Source organism: Ictalurus furcatus, chromosome 2 (assembly GCF_023375685.1).
Source record: "Ictalurus furcatus strain D&B chromosome 2, Billie_1.0, whole genome shotgun sequence".
Taxonomy (NCBI): domain Eukaryota; kingdom Metazoa; phylum Chordata; class Actinopteri; order Siluriformes; family Ictaluridae; genus Ictalurus; species Ictalurus furcatus.
The window spans coordinates 25730778-25751259 of record NC_071256.1 but is presented as its reverse complement, the minus strand read 5'-3'; the positions used below and the strand labels follow the sequence as shown (position 1 = coordinate 25751259).

Below are 20482 nucleotides of genomic sequence, written 5' to 3'. Positions count from 1 at the left end.
CCTCAGTGAGGTCAAAGTCACTTAGATTTCCCCCCTCCCCAAACGTTTGATGTAACTGAATCTCTTGACTTGATTTTATACACTGTACCACTGCCTAATGATTTAACTAATTGCATGAATGAGCAGAGGTACAGGTGTATATAGTGTACTGAAAAAGATGAATTGTTCAAAGTTCTCTAATTTAAGTGTAAGTGAAATAACCAAAATATCATAACAACATTACTGTTCCTGTGCCCATCCTATATCAATGTAGAATTAGATAAGACTAATGGATTTACTCTATTATTAGCTTAGGAAGACCTATGGGATAGCAGTGAGGTTTATTAATCATGAAACTAAGCGCCATTGTTTATATCTGTACAAAATATTTTACTCAATTGTACTTGGACAAACAACAATGATTCAGCTATTCATGTTGTATTCATTATTAAAGGCAGATGGATTATAGAATATAGCATTATAATCCTGCTACTTTCAACATCATATCAATTTTTTTTAAAGGCTTGTCCAGTGTTCACACAAGCCCACAACTAGAAAATCTGGTTTCACTAGGATAACGGCCACAAATAGGTTCTTGAAAAGCTGGTTGACAAAAGAAAAGCTAAATCAGATCGCCAGAACATCTTTTGTTGTTCCACGTTTTATATGCCCATTATTAACTAAGGGTTTATTTAACTTGGAGGTGTGGCAGACTGCAAACTTTGTCTTTCACTTCAAAAGGTAGTATAGAAATATGAATAGAACACAAGAGAAGTTTGCTATAAACATAATGTCAAACAACATAGAGGACTAAATTAGCTCAAACAAAGCTCAAAGCCCTGAGAAATGTTATGAAATTATCAAAAAATAATGCTTTGTTGGTACATTACCTTTCAATACTGGTTGCATATATCTTTTAATTCATGCAGATTCTTGTGTATAATAATTTGCACACCCACACACAGTCTGGGTAAATGTTGTATTTTGTGTAACAAATATTCAAGCGCTCTGTAAGAGTTTATGTGCATATCATGAAGGACAGAAGATCAAGATGAGTGCAGTGCAGCTGTAGCTTATTGAGCCTGTTCCAAAAAGGGCTTCATTTTCAGATAAAACACAAGCAGATCATCATATAGTAGAAAAGGAGATGGTCATCACCCCCCAAGCATAAACTGCTAATTAAAAAACAGTATTAATACTCTCAACCCAACTTCAATATAAGACTGTTATCATAATGAACCTTGCTGAAGAAAAACACCAAAGTTACAGTGTTGAACTGTTAATCCTCATTTGGCTTGTAAACATAAGGACTGTCAAGTCCTTAAAAAGCTAAGATTTTTTAAGTTTTAAAAATCTAAAACGATTGAGTATGATATACACAAGAACAGAAGAAATCAGGATGGTTGCAAATAAGCACTGTAGCAGAAATAAATGAGCTGAGTCATAAATGCTAAACGTTTCAGATAAAGGAATGAGAAATATGATAGTTTGTGACTGTTTCCCCTGAGAATTGAAGTGCTGTAATATGGTCACTTCCTTATAAACTCAACAATGCAGCTCTATTTTGGGACATTAAGCAGGTAAGAGAGAGGCGCTACATTTGTAGTACTTCCTACTTTCTGGTTAGAGAACAATGAGGATGGGCTGTAAACATTATACGCAAATGCGTGAACACTTAAGGAGCTAGCAATTACAGTATTTACACCTAATGAATGACTGACAAAAGCATGAGGCTTGAAACACCTTTAAAACACCCATCTGTTCTTTGTGGGGTGGGTGTGTGTGTGTGTGGGGGGGGGGTAGACCTTTCTTCAGAAGCTAGAGTTAATCAAAAATGGCAGCATGCACTGATGACTGAATAAATATTAAAACCATATACGATAACTGTTTGATATAAAAATCTATTCTCTAAAGAAGCATATTAATAAATAATACAGGTTCGTAAAAGAACATAAGACCAATTATAATAAAGCAAATGCAACCTCACTGACTGACTCCTACTGTACATTCATTCATTGTTAGTCAGTATTGCAATAAAAGTCCTACATGTTCCCAAAATCCACTCAGCTGTCTATATAATGTCTTTGAGACACTAATTAATTCAACAGAATAGCTACATGTAGTCAGACTGTTATACAATTATTGGCATCCCTAATGAATATCAACAAAAATAACTGAAATGAAACATGCAATATGAAATGAACATGCACTTTGTGACATTGTGAACTTAAACATACAGAGATGTTTAAGTTCCATGAACAAACAAATGTAAAACACAGCTAATCCTTCAGTTTCCATTTTTGGCTATTGGTAAACTGGTGTTGCAACAACCCACATACGAATATTGGAATATTAATTCATCTTCAGTAGCTGCTTTATCCCGGTTAGGGTTGCTTTCTATCTAGAGCCTATACAGTCCGTACAGGATTTCATATAGTTTATTTGAGACTGGTGTGGCTAAAAATGCTTGATTTTGCTGCAAAGTTTTTGTGCTTTTTTTTTTAAAAAACGGAAAACCACTTGAATTGGTGAAAGTGCAATTGCACAAAATTGTCTTTCGCAGTGATGTCTGTTGGTAAATGAGACTTTTTAGCTGTACATGTACACGTACGTTAATCAAAGAGAGCTTTGGCTGAATGTTTATGGCTCAAATCTGCAGTAATTTTGAAAAATTGTAAGCTTCTGTGAATATTGCAGCATTTCCTTGATTTTGCATTCATTTCTGTGATCGCAAAATCCTGGATGGACTGCCTATTCTGGGAACACTGGGCACAAGGTGGTACACCCTGGTTGAGACGTCAGTCCATCACAGTGGAACATAATTGTCCCTTGTATTTTATGACGCAAAAGATATTCATCTGATATATGTCGAAAAATAACTGCTTTCAGTGGCAATATTTCATAAAAGAAAACAGCATAGATTCTATAGTTGCAATTTCCACACTCCACCCATTCTGTGCACTCAATTTCATACCAGCTAAAAGATGCATCATGAAAATTTTCAAAACACACAAAATGTGTTTAAACACATATGAATTAAACACATTTTATAAAGCTTAAGATGAGGGTTTAGAGTAGAATGTGAACATACAAAACACTTTGTAAACAATACTGTACACAGACATTTCAGAACCATGCAACACCATAAGCTGGTGAATGAAAGCTGTGACCAGCACAGCACACAGAAAAATTATGCCTCAAACTAGCACATACACAAAGGTTTAACTTCTGCTGTAACTACCCACACTTCTTTTTAGAAGTGCTCTGTTTCTTCACCTCCTTCACCATGTGCACTTGCTCAGTGCCCACCAGTCACTAACCTAGATAAAACTGGTGTTAAAAGAAGCCCTTATGTTTTTTTTGTTTTGTTTGTTTGTTATTAATATCAATCTTGAGTCCTCTCTCTTTCAAGTGGTCTGTCTGTCTGGATGGCTTTTGAGCTTGTGGAACTTGACACTGTCGAGTTTCTCAAAGCGCTTGCCGCAGTGCTCGCAGGTATAGTTGTAGTGTGCCTCGGACATGTGCTTCTTCATATGCCAGTTGAGGGAAGCCCGCTGACGACACTGATAACCACAGATCTCGCACCTGCAAGGATGAAGCCACTATTTTTCATACAGGTTCAGAGGAATGGCATGGCAGGTGATTCAGAGTATTATTACTGACAACCTGCAGTATTACTGAAACTCACGTGATGAACTGTAAGGATGTTATCTAAGCCGTGAAGTCGACAGCTCCCTATGTGCTCATAAGACAGCACAGATAACTTTGTAGCTGGTACAAATACAGCAGACTGTTTTGTTAAAGTCTATAATTGCTGTTGGAATGACGTCATTGCTTGTTGAACAGGTTTCATTTGTCTAAAGAAAAAGTCCCAAGCAGAGTTTGGGTATCAGGGCGATACTGGCCTGAAACATTAGCTCAGTATCGGAGCAGGCGTAACAAACTTATGGCAGATTTTATACCATAAATGTTATGTTCACTGACACAGCAGATCTTGTACATGAACAGTGGACACAACTTATCTTAAAGCATACCGTCACTGTGCTTTTAAAGCTCAGTCATTTACAGGATGTTCGATATCGATCAGAATCCATAGCTCTGATAGCAGTAACTATCAGAAAGCCAAAAGAGGGATAGGTGCATGCCAAATAAAATACATTTTGTTTAAGCACAAACAGGATATTGTTTTAGGATTGTATTACGTTTTCATACAGGCCATTTCCCATCTATTTCATTACCTTGTGTTGGATGGACAGTTTGCACTGTTTGTATGAAAATCTAAACAGGCTTCCTGTATTTTAATATTTGATAAATGTATCTCAAATGTAGTTACAGTGAGGGAAAAAAGTATTTGATCCCCTGCTGATTTTGTACGTTTGCCCACTGACAAAGAAATGATCAGTCTATAATTTGAATGGTAGATTTATTTGAACAGTGAGAGACATAATAACAACAAGAAAATCCAGAAAAACGCATGTCAAAAATGTTATAAATTGATTTGCATTTTAATGAGGGAAATAAGTATTTGACCCCCTCTCAATCAGAAAGATTTCTGGCTCCCAGGTGTCTTTTGTACAGGTAACGAGCTGAGATTAGGAGCACACTCTTAAAGGGAGTGCTCCTAATCTCAGTTTGTTACCTGTATAAAAAGACACCTGTCCACAGAAGCAATCAATCAATCAGATTCCAAACTCTCCACCATGGCCAAGACCAAAGAGCTCTCCAAGGATGTCAGGGACAAGATTGTAGACCTACACAAGTCTGGAATGGGCTACAAGACCATTGCCAAGCAGCTTGGTGAGAAGGTGACAACAGTTGGTGCGATTATTCGCAAATGGAAGAAACACAAAAGAACTGTAAATCTCCCTCGGCCTGGGGCTCCATACAAGATCTCACCTCGTGGAGTTGCAATGATCATGACAACAGTGAGGAATCAGCCCAGAACTACACGGGAGGATCTTGTCAATGATCTCAAGGCAGCTGGGACCATAGTCACCAAGAAAACAATTGGTAACACACTACGCCGTGAAGGACTGAAATCCTGCAGCGCCCGCAAGGTCCCCCTGCTCAAGAAAGCACATATACATGCCTGTCTGAAGTTTGCCAATGAACATCTGAATGATTCAGAGGACAACTGGGTGAAAGTGTTGTGGTCAGATGAGACCAAAATGGAGCTCTTTGGCATCAACTCAACTCGCCGTGTTTGGAGGAGGAGGAATGCTGCCTATGACCCCAAGAACACCATCCCCACCATCAAACATGGAGGTGGAAACAATATGATTTGGGGGTGTTTTTCTGTTAAGGGGACAGGATGACTTCACCGCATCAAAGGGATGATGGACGGGGCCATGTACCGTCAAATCTTGGGTGAGAACCTCCTTCCCTCAGCCAGAGCATTGAAAATGGGTCGTGGATGGGTATTCCAGCATGACAATGACCCAAAACACACAGCCAAGGCAACAAAGGAGTGGCTCAAGAAGGACCTTAATGTGCTTCTGGAGTTACCTTGCCAGTCTCCAGACCTTAATCCCATAGAAAATCTGTGGAGGGAGCTGAAGGTTCGAGTTGCCAAACTCGAAACCTTAATGACTTGGGGAAGATCTGCAAAGAGGAGTGGGACAAAATCCCTCCTGAGATGTGTGCAAACCTGGTGGCCAACTACAAGAAACGTCTGACCTCTGTGATTGCCAACAAGGGTTTTGCCACCAAGTACTAAGTCATGTTTTGCAGAGGGGTCAAATACATATTTCCCTCATTAAAATGCAAATCAATTTATAACATTTTTGACATGCGTTTTTCTGGATTTTTTTTGTTGTTATTCTGTCTCTCACTGTTCAAATAAATCTACCATTAAAATTATAGAATGATCATTTCTTTGTCAGTGGGCAAACGTACAAAATCAGCAGGGGATCAAATACTTTTTTCCCTTCACTGTACAATTTGTTACATTAGTCCATATTTTAACTCTAATTTAGTCCATTTAACTAAAATAATCAGTATTACAGACCTAAAGATTATCTATATCTATACACAGACAAACAGATAAGCCATAACATTAAAACCACTGACAGGTGAAATGAAGAACATGGATTACTTTGTTACAATGGCACCTCTTAAGGGGTGGGATAAATTAGGCAGCAAGTTCTCAAAGTTGATGTGTTGGGAAAAATGGGCAAGTATAAGAATTTGATCAACTTTGATGAGGGCCACAGTGTGATGGCTAGACGACTGGGTCAGAGCATCTCCAGAACGGCAGGTCTTGTAAGTTGTTCCCGGTGTGCAGTGATTAGAACCTACCAAAAGTGATCCAAGGAAGGACAACCAGTGAAGCAACGACAGGATCATGGGTGCCCAAGGCTCATTCATGCATAGGGAGCGAAGCCTAGCCAGTCTGGTCTGATCCCACAGATGTGCTACTGTAGCACAAAAGTTAATGCTGGCTATGATAGAAAGGTGTCAGAATGCATACAGTAGTGCATTGCAGCTTGCAGCGTATGGGGTTGCATAGAAGGCAAGTCGGGTGAGGCAGTGTGATGCTCTGGGCTCTATGTTCTAATGGGAAACCATTGGGTCCTGGTATTCATGTGGATGTTACTTAGACATGCAGCACCTACCTAAACATTGTTGCAGACCAACTACATCCCTTCATAGCAACACTACTCCTTAATGGCAGCGGCCTCTTTCAGCAGGATAATGCGCCCTGCCACACTGCAAAAATTGTTCAGGAATGGTTGGAGGAATATGACAAAAAGAGTTCAAGGTGTTGACTCGGCCTCCAAATTCCCCAGATCTCAATCCAATCGCGCATATGTAGGATATGCTGGACAAACAAATCCGTTCCATGGAGGCCCCACCTCACAACTTACAGTACTTAAAGGATCTGCTGCTAACATCATGGTTCCAGATACCACAGCACACCTTCAGAGGTCTTTTAGAGTCCATACCTCAACAGGTCAGAGCTGTTTTGGGGGCACAAGGAGGACCTACACAATATTAGGCAGGTGGTTTTAAAGTTATAGCTGATTGGTGTGCACACGCACACACGCGCGCGCACACACACACACACACACACACACACACACACACACACACACACACACACACACAGTACTTCTATTGCATTGCAATGTGAATATATATTTCTGGACTATATGAAGAATAATCCTAATAGGTTAAACCCACACAACAGGTCTTTGAATGAGATCAGGTTAAACTCACTGTAATGGCGTCTCTCCTGTGTGAGTGCGCCTGTGCACCTCTAAATGGTTCTTGCGTTTGAAAGACTTGCCACATGTCTCGCAGATGAAGTCTCGCACTCCTGTGCAAACATAATGGACAATGGCCCTTATTCATCAAACAGTACAGTCAAAATTATCTGTAAAACGAGCATACGCAAAACCCACAGTGTTGCGATTCATCAATTTAATCTTTGCCACATTTGTACAATCTCACAACTGAATGGAATGCATGTAAATACGATCACACCATTTTAACAACTGGAAAACTACTTATTAAATAATCAAAATGAATATATACTCAATATCAATATATCAGGATAAGTAGCATAAGGAACAACATAAAAAAGCAAATGAATTGATAACCTTGAACAAAAGCACCCCTAGCTTCACTTAAAAAAAAAAAAAAAAAATTATATATTAGTCCCTTCTATTTACTTTTATCCACAGTTCTCCACAGCCTGCCGAATGCTTTCCGCCTCAACATCACTAGACCTGCATAAAATTATGGTGTGTTTAATGTAAATGAATTGTATATGAGGATAAATTGGGGCGTTGTATGTATATGACATGTAAATACTGGGATAGCAGTTTGAAATTTGCATCATTGCAGGTGAAGCCAAATCCTTTCAGCTAAAAATCCCAACTTGTTTTGCTGATATACAAAAGTGCAGTGAAGATGCAGATTTGGTCATATGTTATTTTGTATTCTATTTGATAAGTAGCTTAGGCCAGGGGTTCCCAAACTTTTCCAGGGCAAGGCCCCCCAAATGGCATTAACATTTGACCGAGGCCCCCCTTTTGCAAGATGTCTTTAAAACACATTGAAAATACAGACTTCTGAATATCCCCCCCCCCCTTTTTTTTTTTACATTACATTAGGAATTGATTGTGTGTGTGTGGTTGTCTGAGAGTGAGAATCATGTATTTATTTATTTTTCACACCAAATTGTTGAGGCCCCCAGGCGCCTCCTGGCAGCCCCCACTTTGAAAACCACTGGCTTAGGCAAATACAGTGGGGGAAATTTTATATTGAATGTGTCAACATTTTATTCAATAAATATTTTTCCAATGAGATTATTCACATGAAATTTTCACCAGACTCTGGTATTAAGTCAAGAAATTCACACATGTAAAGAATTTCAAACATTAAAGTCCATAAATAAAGTTATGTTTAATAAAGCGGAATGACACAGGGGAAAAAAAGTATTGAACGTGCCAACTGAAATTTATTTAATACTTAGTGGAGAAGCCTTTGTTTGTAATGACAGCTTCAAGATGCTTCCTGTATGAAGAAATTAATCGGCCGCGGAATTCAGGTGTGATTTTGGCCCATTCTTCTAAACATATCGTCTTTAAATCTTGTTTAATTGGATTCAAGTCAGGTGATTGACTGGGCCATTCTCACAACTTGATTTTTTTTCTCTGAAACCAATTGAGAGTTTCCTTTGCTGTACGTTTCAATCGTTGTCCTGCAGGAAGGTCCACCCATGTCTCATCATCATCCTGGTGGATGGCAGCAGATTCTTCTCAAGAATAAAGACGGTAAAGGGCTCCATTCATTGTTCCTTCAATTATATGAAGTCTACCAGTACCAAAACAGTGAAAAACAGCATCACACCATGATGCTTCCACCTCCAAACTTCACTGTTGGTATAGTGTTTTAAGGGTGATGTGTAGTGCCATTTCTTCTCCAAAAATGGTGTGTGTATGACAGCCAAAAAATAAAATTTTGCGCTCATCTGCCCAGACTACACTCTCCCAGTATTTCATAGGCTTGTCCAAATGAGTTGTAGCAAACTTTAAACGAGCTTCGACATGCCTTTTCTTTAGTAATGGAGTCTTGCAGGGTGCGTGTGCATAGAAGCCATGGCGGTGGAGTGCATTACCTATTGTTTTGGCTTTTGGGCTGCTCTTCTGACTGTTCTTCTGCCTCTCTGGTCAGAAAACTTGCAAGGAGCTCCTGTGCGTGGCCACTTGATGACAGAGTGATTGTTTTCTTAGCATTTTCAATACTTTTTCCCCCTGTCATTCCAATTTATTACACATAACTTTATTTATGGAATTCTTTATATTTGAGGATTTGATTTCTTGAGTTAATACTGATGTCTGGTGAAAATTTCATGTGAATAACCTCATTGGAAATATATTTACTGAAAAAAATGTTGACGCATTCAATACTTATTTCCCCTACTGCATCCAGCTTAAATAACTTTTTCAAAACAATCTCATACATGAACTACTAGAAAAATAATTGACATACTTATTAATTTTGAACTATTTGAACAGCAAGGCCAATTCATTTGGTTTTGGTCTAGGGATGTTTGGGTTTGAGACACTGGTGTAGATTTGAACATTGGGGGTGATGTGTGAATGGGTATGCGTCCCAATTATTTATTTATTTTTATTATTATTATTTTTTTTTAAAAACCCCACAAAAAAACATAAATTTGGAAAAAAACAAACCAAAAAACAAAAGAAAAAAAACAGCTGTGTTATATCTGCAGCATCATTACAAAATTTCCCTCTGCTAATCTTTCTTTCCATCTACCCATCCATCTATCCATGCAACCAAATATTAAGTGTTATTTACTTTAATTTACGTAAAGACTTATCTGTTCCTTTGCTGACCTAAAAAATGGGTCGTCTGATACAAAAGCTTCTGTGTTTTATGTTGTTTAACATAAACTTAGATGTAAATACCAGGAAATAAAGGCTGAAAAAAATAAACGCTTGTCTCATATCCGTCTTTTGATCTCAAAACCAAATGTCTGGTGTATAGCACAAACAAATTAATTGGCCTTGCTGTTCAAATATTTTGGACTGTGTGAACGCAACCATAAACATAAACATAAGAAGTGCAAGTGTGTTTACCCGAGTGAATAATCATATGGCGATGTAGATGGTTAGACAGGTAAAATTTCTTCCCGCAGCCAGGATGTGGACACACTTTTGTCCTGCCTTTCCTGTGTACCAGGTTCACATGATTCTGCAACAGACAGACTGATGGATCAAATCCATTTACTTTTTTTTGTAAAGAAAAACAACAGAATTGGAGTATCTTATGTAGCCTGTAGTACTGTTAATTATTATTAAAATGAACTAATAACCGCCATTTATCTATGTAGCAGGTTACTCATTAAAGAAAGCAAACTATCATTTTTTGGTAAACATTTCAGGCACATTACACTTACTCTTCCAGTGAAATTAAACCAACATAATGACTTTAAGGATGTCTGCAAATGAATAAAACTACAATACAGCAAACTACAACAAAATCCAAAGGAAATGTTTGCACATCATTTGGTCTTGCCATTAATGGTAAACCAAATAGTCTTCTGTTTAAAGTATGGCAACGAAGAAAAAAACAAAACAAAACCCAACAACATTGTTTAACTAGTAAATACAGGACGTTATACAGTGATTAAAAGTCAATGATCCATTAATTACAGCTTTTCCCCAGTGGCCAGGCTACTTCAGATTCCGGTAAGCATCAGGAAGGCAACAATATAATAACAAACAAAATACCCCTTAGTATCAATTAAAGTACATTCCTTAGAGTACATTAAATTCCAGTCATAAGGAGTGTTTTTCAAGCAAGCCTCTAGTTGCCCATTTAGGCCGAGTAGCACCACAGTAGTGTTAGTTGTACTCACCTGGTAGCTGCTGAGGGCCACATACACCTGGCTGCAGCCATCATATGGACAGTGGAACATTTTCAGCATGCCATCTGCCTCAATAACTGGACCTTGACGACTTCTCCTAGACCTGAGGTTACATCCATGCACACACAGACACACACATGATTTTCATCCCTAAAACTTGCTCTTTCAAAGACATCAGCAGTGATACCATGGCAACAGGACTTAAAACACAGCATCATCTCTATGAAAAGGTAATATCACCAACCTTAACAATAAGGAAGACAGAAAGTAAGTTTAAAATAATCTTCATGATCATGAAGGCAATGGCTCAGAAATCTCACTTGGTTGTACAACTACCCAAATGTCCCTCTGTAGATTCACACAGACCTGCTGAGAGAGCACTGAATATCCTTCTGACTGTGCGATTCTTCACTAGGTTCCAACAGCTGCTTCTCGCTCAGGTCTGGAAAACAACATATTAAATTACTATATTTTACAATGACAAAATGCACAGTTTATTTTTACATGGACAAAAAGGATGTGCAGTCTTTAGTAAGAGTTACATCTCAAACATGTATTAAAAAAACACTTAAGACCACATGCAGCGCAAGTGAACTGCATTATTGGTCACTGGTCTGGCTTTGATCACAAGCTAAGCACAGTAAGAAAATAATACATTGAGCTTACTAGACTACAGCGCTACTCTTTACATGCCTTTAAATTGATGTGCAGCTTTTATAATGATTAAAGCACAGTGCAGAGCTATCATACCCGGCATGGTATCTGTATGTGAGACACTGTTCTGGATTATGGTTTCTGATTGGCACATCTGATTGTAAGACATCCCCTCGATCACTGTGCACGTGACCCCCTCCACGTCTCCTCCAGCCACATTGAGCTGAATGCCTTCAGATGTCATTGTTTCGTAACTGGATCCTGTGATTATGATCAGCTAAAGAGAAGTGAATTTGAAACAGGAAGGATCCAAGGGAGAAAAACAAGCAAATAAATATGTAAACAAACAAATAAATTCAAATATTTGAGCAACATTACAAAGATTTGCTTTACACTGTACAGTTTTTTGTAATCCAGCATCTCCAGAGTGACCTACCTGTGAGCCCTGCAGTGTAGCATGCTGGTCTGGTAGCTCACAGCTGCCCACCATGCTCTGCAGTGCCTGGGTTTCATAGAGCTCTGCTTGTACTGGAGTGGCTGCTGAGGGTATGTGGGTCATACCTCCCGAGATTGGTCGTGCTCGGTTCTCATCGATGTCCTCCGTCAAATGGCTGGCTCCGTCCGGTCCATGCAGGCTTTCCATCAAAGCTGCCGTGACCACCACGCATTCATAACCATCTGTCCCAGGACCATGACCTCCTACAACTTCGGGCTTTGAGTCACTTGGCTCCACCAAATGAAAGTCGTCTCTCATGCCATTTTCACAGTCAGCCATGGCCAGCTCCTGTTCTCGCTCTGCTTCCGTTTCCCACATGACCTGGTCTCCCAGGGAGGGTGAGGATGTGACGGCTTCGCTGTGGGATTCTGGAAGTTGACTGAAAGCTGTGGAGGACATCTGTTGAGCCACTTTAGAAACCTCTGCTGTGGCACTCTCCAGCTCATCTTCTGTATCTGGACAAATGATAAGCATTATAAGTCCAAAAAATAACTGCACAGCTACCTCATGGTAATTATCGCCAAGATCCCATGAATTTTAGGAATTCCAGTTTAAAAACATTTAAATATAAATAACTGCAGACATCTAAAAAAGGAAGAAAAAAAACTCCTACATGCAAGCCAAATAAAACAACTTGAATGTCAAAAAATGTTAAAGTATTCATCATTGTCTCAAAGTTGGCCTTTCTTTGATTTATGATTACTCATACAACCACACCTGCCAATGTCCTTTGGTTGCTCACAGCTGTTGCTGTAGTCTGGACAGCTGTCTTTTTCTCTGGCTCTGGCTCATCATTATTGTCATCCTCATCAGACTCGCTACTGCCTCCCAGAGGCCATGAAATGTGCTGAATGAATGAATGCTCAGCATCACACTGCCAGAGAACAGTAGTAGACAGGCCCATCAATGGCTCCATAGACCGCAGCTCAGGCTCATGAGAGCACATTTGGCAGTGCTGCTGATACCAGCTCACCAAGTTGTGTAAGCTCGTGGTGGTCACCTTCTTCCCTAAATGAAGAAATAAAGAAGAAATGTTCGTCATGAACATTTACAGTATTTAACATACACCCCTATCCAGAGCAACTTACAGAAGCACGTTGTAGTCTCCATCAGAAACATATACTCATGCTAGTTCAATAGTTCAGGGCCAGCGCCGTGCCGCGCCACCCCCCCCAAAAAAAACAACAATAACAAAAAAACTCACACAAGTCAAAGGATATTGTTTACATTTAGATTTCATTTAAACGCTTGGTGGTAGGTCTTCAGTCCTCAATTGAAGACAGTCAGTGACTCAGTTGTTTGGGCAGCCAGGGGAAGTTCTTTCTACCACCGGGTTACCTGCACACAGAAGAGTCTTGATGTATGTCTTCCTTGTACCTTGAGGGACGGTGGGTCAAATCGATCCGTGGTGCAAAGCAGGGGGTAATACGGGTCTTCAGGTAGGTGCCAAAGGTCCGTTTTTGGCTTTGTATGCAAGCATCAGCGATTTAAATCTAATGCAGACAACTACAGTAAGCCAGCGGAGGGAATGCAGAAATGGAGTAATGTAGGAGAACGTGGGGAGATTGAAAACAAGTCTTGCAGATGATTCCTGGAACAGTGAAAGGGGTCAGATGGCACATGGGGGAAGACCCGCCAGGATTGAGATTGCAGTAGTGCAACCTCGAGATGACAAGGGAACGAACTGGTGGTCTACGTAGATAGAAACGGCCAGATCGTCCTGACGTTCTAAAGGAGAACGCTGCATGACCGAATCAGGTATCACACGAGAGGAGAGAAGGACAGCCGGTTGTCCCTATTCCAAGGTTGCATGTGCTGCCAGATGGTGTGATCCCAGAGTTGATTTTCTTCAAGGATTTTCACAGTGCATAAACATGATCTCTGAACTGAGTTATGTTGGACCTCTGATATTCTGAACTTGACCTAATATATAGATTTATGATGCTTGCACGCAATGAGTGACATGTAGCTTTTTATGAACCTTTAGGAATTCTTACATTACCTTTTTTCTGATTTCTGCACAATTCTGGAAAGTTCTTCCTGCCGAGATAAGAACAGACAGCGTTATTTCTGTGGTTCAAACTTTAAATGGTTTCAAATCAATCTGACATCATTTGTGTGGATGTTTAAGTCTACATTACTATCAAAAGCGGTTAGAACACCGCTTTTAACAATAAACAGCATTTACATTTAACGTTAGGCATTAATGGGGAGGAAATGTTGCACCTACACGCAGTATTTCTGCTGGTATCTATCTCCGTAAGCCGAGTTCAGCAGGATTAAATACTCGGCGAGTCCGGCGTCGCTCATGCAGGTTTTCTGTCGCAGGTCGCTCCAGACCTTGTGCGATTCTCCGAGGTACACTCGTCGAACATCGTACTTTTTCCGGGATTCGAGTCGCCTTCGAGCTCGGTCTGTGTCCGACAGCCTGGGTCGCCCCCTGCACCGCCGTAAAATAGCATGAATTTCATTCCCGGAATCTTTCGAGTCCAGACTAGCGGTCATTTCTGAGCACAGGGTCGCCATCTTTACATCAGCTGTTGAGTTGTTGTGGTTTTCTTAAAGGGATTTGAGCTGAGCGGAAGTACGAAGGCACCTTTAAAGGAAGTGGATTTATTTATTTATTTGTTTGTTTATTTTTGTCCAGAATATGAAATGATAAATTTCACGCACGAACATGTTAGTGTCCACCGTTTGAGTTGTTTGAATGATTAGTATCGAAATTACATAAAACCCCAGTAATGAAAACAAGCGGCGAGACACCACAGGGAACTGACACATTGAGTATGCAATCGAAATAAAGAGAGTCCCCTTTAACTGTCCAATCACAGTGAGGGGGCGGTGCGCTCTCAGTTCGCGGGGAAAACAAGTACGAGGTGCCTACGTTTAGCCATCTTGTTATAGTGCCACTTTGTGGCTTTCGGGAAACCAGCTCACTACACTGTTATGTCCTGCGGTCAAAATAGCCTGTATATATACATATTTGTGAAATAGCCATGGTTGACATACTGAGTGTTGTTTTCCAACGGTTTGGTTCACAGCTACACGCATCAGATGATATAAAACTCTCTTCTCAGCCTGAGAGCAGCACCCTGGTGGTAGGAGATGAAAACATTAATAGGTCGCTGTTATTCCTGACCGCTCTAACAGCAGCTTCAGAAATGGGCTACAAAGTGCTGTTTTTCACACAAAACCAAATTCAGAGTCTTCCAGTAACTGTGCAGGATTCATCCACATCTCTGAAGCCTGAGAATCTGAAGGTAACTAAGAAGGTTAAACTTGGGTTTTTGTGGTATGATGCTTTTTGGGGAATTGTGCTCAAACTCTGCAGATAGAACATGGTTGCACTTGTAAAGAGTGCTTATTTGAGTTACCATATCCTTCCTGTTAGCTCAAACTGGTCTGGTTATTCTCTTCTCATCTCTCTGATCAACAAGGTGTTTCAGCTTGCAGACCCTCCACACAGGATGTTTTTTTGTTTTTGGCACCATCCATCCATCTTCTATACCGCTTACTCCTTTTCAGGGTCACGGGGAAACCTGGAGCCTATCCCAGGGATCTGTTTTTGGCACCACTCTGTAAACTAGTAATGTGTCGTTCATCAGCGATTTGTTCATTTTGAACGAATCTTTAATATGACTCGGGAACTGTGAGTTGTCTCAGAGAGTGATTCGCTCGTTTTTGACTGCGCATGCGCTGCAACATCCCCATCGGTACAGGAAACAAAACTTATTAGTTCACATTAAGCGTCTTCGGGTTTGAGTCGTTTGTTCTTCCGTTGACCGCCACATAGGCTGTGCACCATGCAATACCTGAAACAGAAATGATTAGTTCACCTCTCAAGTCTTTGGGTTCGAGTTGTTCGTTCATCATGTCATAGCCCCACTGCATTCAGCCTATGGTCATGTGATGAACGAACGACTCGAAACGACTCGGATCGGGAGGTGAGGTGAACAGACTGCATAGCTTAAAGAGCTAATGCTAAGCTATTAATGAATCATTTCTGTTTCTCATAATTCAGCCTTGGTTGCATTAGCCTATAGTTTTTTATTTATTTATAGTTTATGAAGTACTAGATGTGTTGGGGAATTTAACATGTAACAGTTTAATTATATTCTGCTGAAATGAACGAAATGAATTGAAAAAAAAAATTGTTCAATTTGCTGAACGAGATTCAAAGATCTGAGTCAGTAAAATGATCAGAACTTACCATCACTAATGTAAACTCTAGAGACTGTTGTGTGTGAAAACCCCAGGAGATCATCAGTTTCTGAAAATACTCAAGCCAGCCCATCTGGCACCAACAAGCATGCCATGGTTAACATCACAGAGATCACACTTGATCTTCTTTCTGATGTTTGATGTGAACTGGACCTCTTGACTTGTATCTGCTACGTGATTGGCTGATTAGATAACCGTATAAATATGTAGGTGTTCCTAATAAAATGGCCAGTCAGTGTATGTTTATGTTTAAATATTTGTGATGCGCGTAGCGATTCTAATCATTTGCTGTGTTTTCCTTATTCCTGAGAAGTTAGCACTTATCTGTGGCACTAGTGTTTAGACACATTAAATACATTGTTAGTGCAGGCAATAATTTCTTGCTCTGTTTGTTTTAGGCACCAACAATGAAATCTGACCAACACTTATATGGCTGACCCATTCAGTGTCTGTTGCTCAGTACACCAGTGGTTTCTTTCTTTTTCAGGACATTCAGAATTGTTGTATTGGCTATGCCCAATGTTTGTGCAATGCCTCATAGATTTTTCCCTCTATTCTCAGCTTCAAAAGGGCTTGCTTTTCTCCCATAGACAGCTCTTTTATCTTCATGATGGCTTATCCTTTTTAACAACAAATGCAGTCTTTACAGGTGAAAAATGAAGGCTAAACCAAGAGTAGACATTCAGAGCTGTTTATTGTTTAAACAATTAGTCTAACCGGACACGCCTGGGTAACAAGAAACACCTGTCAGTCACATGTTCCAGTATTTTTACTTGCCTACAAATTGGGTGGTCTTATACAAAATGTTTTATGTTGTTTAACACATCTACCTATAAATACCAGGAAATAAAAGCTGAAATTCTAAACTTTCATATTCATCTTTTGATCTCAAACCCAAATGTCTACAGCAAAAAAAAATTATTTGGCCTTGCCATTCCAATAGTTTTGGAGCGGACTGTATATATTGATATTCAAGCCATTTATAGTGGATTTTCCTTTAATGTTCTGTCCTTGTAGAAAATCAGGTTTGTGTATCCCAAGACATTGGAGGAGCTGCTGGAGGATGTGGCATCCCTTCATGAGCTGGTACCTGAGACTGCAACACTTCCTACCTTGCTAATTGTAGATGGAGTGGAGCGGTATGTGTGTGTTCAGGACAGGCCGCAGCAAGATTCTCAGAGCACGGCTGCTCACATCGTAGCCCTCCTGCATGACACGGCTGCTTTCCTCAAGGCCAGAAGTGAGAAAAGACAACAATCTCCATGCAGGGTCATTGTCTCTTATCAGCCTGAGTGGGAAGGACGAGGAGGCGATGTGTTTGCCCCGGATTCCATCCTCTTAGTCCTGGAGCGCTACCTGCAGGTGAGGTGCAACATCCACAAAGTAATAAATAGCGGAGAAGCACAGAACAAGTGGCTGCTGTACCTCTCGGGTCCAGGACTGCAAGTTGATTGGTATGGTAAAGGAGAGAAATGTCTGGGATTGCAGTGGCATGTGGTGATGCAGTCTAATGGGGCATTGGAGTTCACGCCAGAAAGTGCACCAAAAGAGGAGACCTCACAGGTTCAACATTCTGATTGTGGAAATGAAACATGATTAGTCACAGTGTTTACGGGAATTTATTTTAATAAATATGCTTGAAGAAAAAAAGACTTTTGTGCTGCACACTCAGACACAGTGTAACAAATAAATTCTTGTAAATTGGAAATATAAAATATACATTTCCATGGTTTTACTAACGAATCATCCTCTTGTTTTCAGATAAGGTTTTTAGTCAATTTGGATTCAAGTGGTTGTTCAGAAAACACAGGCTACAGCTGGGCGATATGATGTGATAAATTATCTCACAATGTGCTTTTTCTGAGATATGGTGGGTAACGTGATATTTCTTTATGCATATACAGTGCTGTGAAAAAGTATTTGCCTGATTCTGATTTCTTCTGTTTTTGTGTATATCTCATACTAAATTGTTGCAGAAATTAAAACAAAATCTCAGATAAAACAAAGGTGACCTGAGTAAACACAGAATACAGTTTTTAAATGTTAACTTTTTTGCTTCAATAAATAACATTATCCAATACAAACTGGGCCTGTTGTTATGACCCAGTCTAGGGTTAGGTCGCACAGCGTAAATAAAGGCGTGTGTGTGTGTGTGTGTGTGTGTGTGTGTGTATATAATATATAGAGTGGTATTTACAGGGTATATACACGTGCTGTACACCACAGATAAACGAGGGAAAACTTCAGGGTGGACCAAGGCCAAAACAACAAACAAAAACCGCTGTTTAAGGGAAACTAACTTAACTAAAAAGAAAAACATAAACGAAAGACAATTAGCTTCCCTATACTCCCTTACTGAAAACAGAGACAAAAACCCAAACCCAACAGAAATGGAAGTCGCACCCCTACTACCATGAATATATACACGGTTTGATATTTACAAAAATGCAGCAATGTGATTATACAATCTAAACAGCAAACAGACATCAAAGGGCAGATCAAGCTCAGAGTCAGGACAGGCACAGTTCAAAAACCAAATATCACAAGGGAAATGCGGAGCAGACTCACAAGCACAATTCAAAGGCAATACAAGTGAGCATCGGCAAAACGAAGCTGATAGCACTGGCTTCCGTCGCCGTTAAATACTGTCGCCCATTGATGTCATCTTTGGCGCAGAAGCAGCACACAAAGCTGAGGGATCAGCATCCAAAGCAGAGCAGGAAGGCCCTTACTGGAGTCAGAAACAGCTCGACCTGCACCGATTCAACACACTAAAACATACCTGCGGAATATCGTGGGTTATAACACTGTGTGAAAATGTATTTGTCCCCATAGTTACTAATACCCCAAATCTATGAAACTGCATTCATAATGTGGTTCAGCTGGATTAGATGCTAACTAATCAACACTTAAATAGAACTTTAACCATATCCATGCTGTTGAAAAAAGGTCTTATCCAGTAACACACTATGCCAAAATTGAAAGAAATTCCAGAAATGATGAGGAAGAAGGTGATTGAAATACATCAACCTGAGAAGGGTTACAAAGCTATTTCAAAGGCTTCTCTCCAAAGAATCACAGTGAGAGCCATTATCTCCAAATGGAAAAACTCATCACAGTTATGAACCTTCCCAGAAGTTGCTGATCTTCCAAAATTCCTCCAAGAGCACAGCAACTACTCATCCAGGAAGAGACAAAAAATGGACAACATCAAAGGAACTGCAGGCCTCTCCTGCATCAATAAAGGTCACTGTTCATGACTCCACTATCAGAAAGACACTGGGCAAAAATGGCATCCATGGAAGAGTGGTGAGGTGAAAACCACTTCTAACCCAGAAGAACATAAAAGCTCATCTGAATTTTGCCAAAACACTCCTCAAACCTTTTGGGAGAATGTTCTGTGGACTGATGAGTCGAAAGTGGAACTGTTTGGAAGACAGGAATCCCGTTACATCTGGCGTAAACCAAACACAGAATTCCACAAAAAGAACATCATACCTACGGTTACACATGGTGGTGGAAGTGTGATGGTGTGGGGATGCTCTGCTGCTTCAGGGCCTGGGCAACTCACAATAATTGAGGGGAAACATGAATTCTGTTCTCTACCAGAAAATCCTAAAGGAGAATGTCCTGTCTTCAGTTTGTAAGTTGAAACTTGAGCAGAACTGGATTATGCAGCAAGACAATGATCCAAAGCACAGGAGGAAGTCCATCTCTGAATGGTTAAAAAAAACAACCAAAATTAGGGCTGCAACTAACAATTATTTTCATAATCGATTAGTTGGCCAATTAAAAAAAATATATATTATTATTTTTTTCTCAATTAATCGGATGGAGCGTGGCAAACTCAATACCATTTTCCTCTGTTTTTTTAAAATAAAATCCACAAACTGAGTGTTACAAATATAAACTTCTGATTAAAAATTTAAACAACTGTTTGTCCAAAACAGAAAGGAACCCAGTACACAGACACACACCAGAATATATATTATTCATTTAGGACTGTAGTTTAATTTGGTGCTTTTTGTGCATCCATAAAAAATAATGCATAAATGCTGTTATATATATATATATATATATATATATATATATATATATATATATATATACACTAGACGGTAGTGCAGAGTGCATAGTGTAAGTGTATAGTACTTCATTTGGGACACAACTTTAGTATTTACTCTCCGAAGCGTGTTTTTGTAACAGAAGTAACGTAATGAGTAAACATGCCC

At 39.8% G+C, this 20482-nt stretch overlaps 2 protein-coding genes across 4 annotated transcripts; one reads left to right on the top strand and one right to left on the bottom strand.

Moving 5' to 3' along the window:
- Window positions 1-944: 944 nt before the first annotated feature.
- On the bottom strand, window positions 945-15077 carry znf653 (zinc finger protein 653). 3 transcript variants are annotated; one of them, XM_053610926.1, is made up of 11 exons: window positions 15039-15077; window positions 14260-14625; window positions 14032-14069; window positions 12747-13037; window positions 11970-12484; window positions 11630-11810; window positions 11246-11321; window positions 10871-10982; window positions 10089-10203; window positions 7198-7297; window positions 945-3564 (listed from the first exon to the last, which is right to left on the bottom strand). In XM_053610926.1, exons 2-11 carry the CDS (start codon window positions 14553-14555, stop codon window positions 3387-3389), a joined length of 1902 nt encoding a protein of 633 aa, XP_053466901.1. In that variant the 5' UTR covers window positions 14556-14625; window positions 15039-15077; the 3' UTR covers window positions 945-3386. The 3 variants fall into 3 exon arrangements, with proteins under 3 accessions (XP_053466901.1, XP_053466907.1, XP_053466912.1); XM_053610932.1 differs by lacking the exon at window positions 15039-15077 and having other exon boundaries at window positions 11970-12478; window positions 14260-14651; XM_053610937.1 differs by lacking the exons at window positions 945-3564; window positions 15039-15077 and adding an exon at window positions 5409-6962 and having other exon boundaries at window positions 14260-14651.
- Window positions 14782-20080, top strand: swsap1 (SWIM-type zinc finger 7 associated protein 1). The gene is made up of 2 exons (XM_053610947.1): window positions 14782-15289; window positions 17268-20080. The coding sequence occupies exons 1-2, from the start codon at window positions 15026-15028 to the stop codon at window positions 17844-17846; spliced, it is 843 nt and encodes a 280-aa protein (XP_053466922.1). The 5' UTR covers window positions 14782-15025; the 3' UTR covers window positions 17847-20080.
- The last annotated feature ends 402 nt before the right edge of the window (window positions 20081-20482 follow it).

Coding starts and splice junctions, on each gene's coding strand:
- znf653 (XM_053610926.1), bottom strand. CDS start 14,555: ATGGCGACCCTGTGCTCAGAAATGACCGCTAGTCTGGACTCGAAAGAT. Junction 12,485..12,746: donor CAACCAAAGGACATTGGCAG/GTGTGGTTGTAT, acceptor TCATTTGTCCAG/ATACAGAAGATGAGCTGGAG. Junction 11,322..11,629: donor ACATACAGATACCATGCCGG/GTATGATAGCTC, acceptor GTTGTTTTCCAG/ACCTGAGCGAGAAGCAGCTG.
- swsap1 (XM_053610947.1), top strand. CDS start 15,026: ATGGTTGACATACTGAGTGTTGTTTTCCAACGGTTTGGTTCACAGCTA. Junction 15,290..17,267: donor TGAAGCCTGAGAATCTGAAG/GTAACTAAGAAG, acceptor CTGTCCTTGTAG/AAAATCAGGTTTGTGTATCC.